At 34.4% G+C, this 7,500-nt stretch overlaps 1 protein-coding gene across 1 annotated transcript in view; it reads left to right on the plus strand.

Annotated features, from left to right (window-relative positions):
* LOC122246270 (uncharacterized) overlaps window positions 1-2,298 on the plus strand; it is a 14,185-nt gene extending 11,887 nt beyond the window's left edge. Inside the window, 1 exon segment of the mRNA XM_086530487.1 lies at window positions 1,042-2,298. Coding sequence (XP_086386613.1) covers window positions 1,042-1,836 — 795 coding nt within the window. The 3' untranslated portion in view covers window positions 1,837-2,298.
* The last annotated feature ends 5,202 nt before the right edge of the window (window positions 2,299-7,500 follow it).

The raw sequence follows: 7,500 nt of genomic DNA on the forward strand, positions 1-7,500 counted from the left end.
TTTTCACCTAACTTTGGTATCACTGCCATTGTTGTTCATTGTGGGTCTTCTTTATGGTGTTTGATTGGGATTCAAGTGCATAAGGAGGGTGAATGTGTTTGCATGTAGGTTTCCTGCTTTGAGTATTTAAGTATTAATTAGTATTAATATTTAAGTTAATTCTGCTCTTCCCCCTCCTTCCTTCTCCTCTTCCCCCACTCTTTCCTTCTCCCTCCCTCTCTTCCTCTCTTTCTCCGTCGCTTCCCCCCACCTCTCTCTCTCTCTCTTTCTCTTTCTCTTTCCCTCTCCCTCCGTCTCTCCCTCTCTCTCTCTCTCTCTCTCTCTCTCTCTCTCTCTCTCTCTCTCTCTCCCCCCTCCCCCTCCCCCTCCCCCTCCCTCCCTTCCCTCCCTTCTATTTTCCCCATTGTCTGTCCTTGCCTTTCCCTTTCTCCTATTTGTCATTAACAGCTGATTGGTGCATGTTTATTTTATGTAGTTCTCATACTTTTGATATGCTTGAGTTCCTGTATCTGACTCCATTATGAGTTGCTAATTCCTTGTGAAAAAATCTGTCTGTCATGTTATTTATAAGGAGATGGTAGCCTCTAGGAGTCAGTCTCATTGAGACTACATAGTTTTAAGATAAAAAAGTAATGGTTTTTCCACTTTGAGACTTAAAATGTTATCAGGAGGCTGGCCAAAAGTTAATCAGTTTTCCATAAGCAAAAGGCAAAAGGTCCATTAAACCTTTTTAGCCATAAGGTCATTATAGTTGCCCATATCCAGTATGATCCAGCATCTTTTGTGTTTTTCATTTTCTTTAAGTTACTTGGAAGTAATAAAAAAAAACATTTCATGGTACTAAAGAAACTATGTCATGTGCCAACTTTTGGAGGCTTTAGATTCAATATTTCACTAAACATAGTTTTATATATCAAACCTAGAAAATTATCTTTATTAACTGAGAAATAGAACTATTTAAAAAATACCCCTACAATAGCTTTCCTTTTTCTTTTATTGTCATTTAATAAAATATCACTACTTTTTTTCTCTCTTTACTAGGGTGCATCTCAGCCTCTCCTAGTGATGTCATCTGGGATCATAGAATCAAAACTTGAGCACCTGATTTCACAGCATTTCACAAGTATACTCTCAGAGAAAACTGCCACCCTAGCAGTAACATCCCCAATACAAGGTGAAGCATCTCCTCTTAATAACTCTGGCATTTACAATGTAACATCAACACCTATTGGAAGAATTTCAGACTCCAAAGAAATGAACAAGAATACAGAAGTCAAAGCAGACAGTGATGTTAAGTTGATCAGGCAAGCACAAGACACAGCTGATCAGACTGATGCTGAACATTGGCACTTGCAAGGAGCCAGGCCAAAGGATTTTACTCCAAAAGAGAAAAGGGCATCCAATGCTTCTAGACTGTTCTTTATGGAATCTAATTCAGAGAGAAGGAGTAGTGTAACAGAAAAAGAAAAAAATTCTGGGAACACCAGCAGGGACGCAAATGTGACCCATGCTTCCAATCTTTCCAAGAGTCATAATAATAGTCTGATGTCTAATCAGTCCACAAATTATAGTGGCTTGGATGATAACTCTTTTGAGACTTCAGATGAAGTTGATAACAACATGAGTGCAAGGAGTGCAAGTTTCTTAGACCAAGTGAAGAAGATATTAGAGGAATCTGTGAACTCTAGTGCCAACGATAGCATTCCAATGACTAGCATGAATGCTTCCCGCGGCGGTAGTACTGAATCTGCAGAACCAGAGGAAGAGCATGAACTTGAACTGAGCACATCAGATGGGAAGTTTCTCAGCCAGATAAAGAATATTATGACCCCATAACACTACCAGTCACATTTTCTATTTCAAAGTTTGTGTGTAAATTCACAAGATTGAAAGAAATTCTTGAAAAGTGAAGTTAAATCATTTTTCAAGATGTTAATTTGTTACCATTTAACCAAAGCACCAAAGTGTGAAATGATTGTGATATTTTTACTTTTCTTCTCCTTTTTCAAGGAATGGGTGTGCTATGACTTTGCTGATTATGATATGAAGTAACATATATGTGGGGTTGCATATAGGGTTTATAGCAACAACAAAAAAAATGTGTTTATTTTTATCACAATTTTGTTGAAATCTATATTTGATGACGAAGGAGATGCATATTTATATACACATCTGGAAGTGTTCAAGAAGGAATGTTTATTTTTTTTTTATATAACTGTCACTTTTAACCACTGGTTTACTCATTCAGATTATGCATTTATTTTGTAAAATTATTCTTGGAATAAAATGCATTTGATATTTTTGTCATTTTACTTGCCACCACATCAGTACACACAAGTGTATCAGTTTGTTTAAATGAGTATCTAACTTAGCTATTCTTGAAATACAATAGGCATCCAGTGAATGAAGTAGTCTGATATGTGAGTAGTAAGACATACCATTTTTATAATTAACCCTATGACGACAGTGCGTCACACTCGTGTGACACAGCCAAACTCCCGATGCCGGGGCGTCATGCGATTGTGACGATTACAATGCAATATTGCAATCGCCCGGCATAGGGGACTTCGCGTAGCGAGTGCCCCGTCGGGAAAGGGTTAAAAGAAATATTGATATAGGTTATAGATTACAGAATGATTCTTGATAACTTGACTATTAGTTCGTAAGGCTATGTATAGGCTTTGTAGTGTTGATAGAAAATCAACAAATTATTTTTGTTTTGGTAAGTAATATATTGCCATATTTTTTCTACCTCCACTATCACATTCCTGATCATCCACTTTCCTTTCATTTTCATTTTAAACATAAGCTTTGGATTCTCAATCTTGCAATATCTACCCTTTTCAACTCGTTTGTACCTCTCCCATGCACATTCACAGACCTCACTCAGACTACTAGTGAGTCTTACCCTCTACCTTCTTTCTCCATTTTGCTTTGTTGCAAGAACAACTGCAGAGGAGGAGAATCCAACTGGATAACCCTTGGATAGAGGAGGGGTAAGTGTAGGTGTTCACATGTTTTTTGGCCATAACTTGACACCTTTTAGGACTCGTACTGCTCTCAGATTTTAGCTTTTATGTGTGAGGCAGGAACAAGGAGATATAGGTTGGGTTCTCTCTCTGGGTTACAAAGTGGCCCATGTGAGGAAAGTTGGGCAATATACAGCATGCAGGAACTGCTCATATATATATGGAAAAAAATATATCAGAAAATTGATAGGTATGAATTAGACTGAATACTCTTATAGCGCAAGAGATCCATTAAACACAAATAGAATACTATCTTCGTCGGAAATACATGCAAACGGATAAAGATTATAATCAAAATCAGTCAAATGCATTTCCTCTGTTAGTGACCAAGTCTCATTCATATTGTTTACTTCATTAGTGGCAATGAACTTTGATAGTTCTTATAAAATATGTACGATTTTCAAGATACGCCACTGATGGCCATAGATGTTGGTACAAGAAAATTTGAAAACCAATCCATCTCAGTTTGAAATCATTAAGAAGGCAGTTTGAATTTGTGTTTCCCATTCGGAACTAGTATAGCAGGGACAGACGACTCATTCGCATTCAAAGTCCTTGTCCCTTACAAGGATCAACAAGTAAATAAACAAGATGGACGACACAGTCAAATATTGTACTTTTGTAAATGTTGAATCATTGAACGAATATATATATATATATAAATATATATATATATATATATATAATATATATATATATATATATATATATAAATGAGTGTGCGTATATATATATATATATATATATATATATATATATATATAATTTATATATATATATATATATATATATATATAAATATTATATATAATATATATATATGTATGATATATATATATATATATATATATATATATATATAATATTATATATATATATAATGTGTATATATATATATATATTATATATATATTATAATATATATATATATATATGTATATATATATATATATAAATGTGTGTATATATATATATATATATATATATATGTATATATATATACTTATATATGTGTATATATGATTGCAAAACACTCTTCCGTGTTGATAAATGGCAGATAAACCCACTATACACAAAACAGATTTATTGAAAATGAGACAACAGTTTCGGGATCCATCTGGATCCCATCTTCAGGTCTGAGGAGGAAGAGAACAAGAGGGTATATAAAAGGCTAAAGGGGGGAGAAACACGGTGCAAGAAGGTCAAGCGAGGACAGGAGAACGGAAACGGAGGCGGCGGCGGAACAGGGAACGGAACTTGTTCTCTTCCTCCTCAGACCTGAAGATGGGATCCAGATGGATCCCGAAACTGTTGTCTCATTTTCAATAAATCTGTTTTGTGTATAGTGGGTTTATCTGCCATGTGTATATATATATGCATATATATATATGTATATATATATATATATATATATATATATATATATATATATATATATATGTATATGTATATATGTATGTGTTGTTTTCTATTTGAAATTGTAATGGAATACTATCGCGAAAACATTAAGCATTATGAAGATAAACACCAACTTCGAAAAAGTAACTCTGCGTTCAAACATATTATGTGGTGAATCATGTCGTTCGACCTGTTTACAAGAATCACCTTGTTTTAGACCAGATCGCTTATTGTACCACCCACGGGCTTCACTTATAATTTTGATGGCACTGAAATGCCTCGCCACTCAAGAGTTGAAAGTGTGTGAACTGCCACTTTCGCCCTATGTATCCGAAAGATGTACCCCTGCTTGTAACCTATTTGCATATGTTTCGGAAAAAGAGTCGAAAAATGGCGGTTCAAACATTGGCAACGCATAGTGGTGAATACGGAAGCGGACGGTACTTTACAAGCCTGCCAATGGTTACGGTACTATCAAGAACTATGAATCGCTTTTCATCTTTATCCTTATAATTCACAACTCTCTTTCAAGGGTTTTCTTGGAGGTCATTTGTTTGTTATTGTTCCATGAAAGGTTTAGCAATTTGAGAGATCTCATCCAAGCAGCGTAAGCACAAATGTTTCTTGATCTTGCCGCATGCGACATCAGTCTTCGGAATGACTTGACGAGTAGTGATAGCGAAATCAGAATGGAGCTCTATCGACACTAGAGCATGTAGCAAATGAAGATGTAATACAAGCATACATTTTGATAGATCGTTAATAAAGGAGCCACGCCTCATGTCAATTAGCCTTAAACATGCAGTTTATTTTTAGTGATTATACTAAAATTGTTTCAGATTGGTAGGTTATCTTTACAGTTTGTAAATAAGATCAGAAGCCAGACGTACATTATACCATAAGTAACCACATCACATAGATTGATCCTTATCCAAAGGTTGTGCTCAGAAATAACTGTAAAGACTGTAGTGACAATATGTTATCCTTAATACGATCATCATGTACTAAACGAATAGTGTTTACAAAGGTTTGTAAGTTAAATACGATCAAATTTCCCCGCAGAGTTTTCGTATCTTTTAATTCTCATCATCATTATTGACGGAGAGTCACAAATCTATAATAGACAGACAAAATGATACCTAATGCGTAATGCGCTAGCACTCAATAAACTTTTTTAGAATGCAGTGTTTTTCATTCGTACCGTAACGCTAAACCGCGTTTATAAAAATGCCAGAAATGATGCACAATTTGCATATGTACTATACACTCTCATTAAACTTACTTTCTGTCATTCCTTAGTGATTACATATACGCTCATGTTTGTGTAAACGGATAGATATAGATCTTATATATGGTGCCAAAGTGTGGCGTTTCAAGCTTCGTGTGAACCTAGATGCAAAGCCTGGAGACAGCCGTGCGACAAATTATATATCTCTAGTAGTGTAAACAGAACAAAGAAGGGAAGAGCAGGAGAATACACGATCGTGCCAAAGGCCTTCAAGCAGTGTATACATATATATATATATATATATATATATATATATATATATATATATATATATATATATATATATGTATATATTTATTTATTTATTTATTTATTTATTTATGTATGTATATATGGGTGTATATATATATGTATGTATATATATATATATATATATATATATGTATATATATATGTATATTATACACATATACATATATACATATATATACATATATTTATATATATATATATATAAATATATACATATATACATATTTGCACACACACACTTGCACGCATACACACACACACACACACACACACACACACACACACACACACACACACACACACACACACACACACACGCACGCACGTACACACACACACACACACACACACACACACACACACACACACACACACACACACACACACACACACATATATATATATATATATATATATATATATATATATATATATATATATATATATATATATATATGAATCACAAAAAAAAACACAAACACAGTAACGTGCAGATAACAGAATTAATAAAACACTGCCACAAATTGAAAGGAAAAACTCACGACGTTTCGAACTTTTTAAAGAAAGTTCTTCATCAGGCGTAAGCAATCCAAAAATTAATAGTTGAAGTAAATTTTGACAAGAATATATAGATAAAGGATGACAGTAGGAACAAGGCCAGAATCAGGTCACTGAAATATGTTAATCTAGGGAAGGTAAGATTATCCAACCCCTATTGTCCAGCACTCAAAATTGTTAAAATTGGGAGTCTTTTTAATCAAAAGAGAGTCAAGCATCTTTCTTTCGTAAGCATTTGACGATTTGTGAATCAATTTTACGTTACTCCAATTTAGTTGATGACCAACATCACGCATATGAATAAAACAAGCATTCGATTCCCTAGCGTACCTGACATCGCGTTTGTGTCCATTTATTCTTTTTTCCAACTCTCTACCCGTTTCACGTATTACAAGGAATAGCATAAATGCCTGAAGAAGTGCCAAGAGTAGTGCTGAATGCATTGTGTTTAACCAAAGATTTACACAACGTGTTAGGATCAGTGGACACTATATCGATGTCCACTTTTTAAAATAACTGCCGCTTGTCATCGAGTGACTGATTAAATGGTACAACAAATAAGCTATCGGCCCTGTCCTTACGCATGACTTTAGTTTGTGAATAACATTTTGATCTAGCATATGAATGCGCTTGTTCTAAGAAAAACTTTGGGTAACCAAGATTTTTAAAGGACTCCATAATGATGCTAATTTCTCTATCAATAAACTCATTATCACTGATCCTATATGCTCTAAGAAACATAGACGAGGCTACTGATTTCTTAATGGATAAGGAATGATATGAGAAAAAATGAAGGTAATTAGCAACATGGGTGGGTTTCCGGTAAACTGGACACTTTAAATAACCATTGAAATTATGCAATAATATGTCAAGAAAGGGAAATTTACGAGCACTTTCCCATTCTACTTTGAATTTAATGGTACGAGCAAGAGTGTTAAGTTTACGCAAAAAATCGTCGAAATCCGGTCGGTTTAC

This window comes from Penaeus japonicus, unplaced genomic scaffold (assembly GCF_977035675.1).
Source record: "Penaeus japonicus unplaced genomic scaffold, GWHDUDI00000001_assembly GWHDUDI00000033, whole genome shotgun sequence".
In the NCBI taxonomy this organism is placed as follows: Eukaryota; Metazoa; Arthropoda; class Malacostraca; order Decapoda; family Penaeidae; genus Penaeus; species Penaeus japonicus.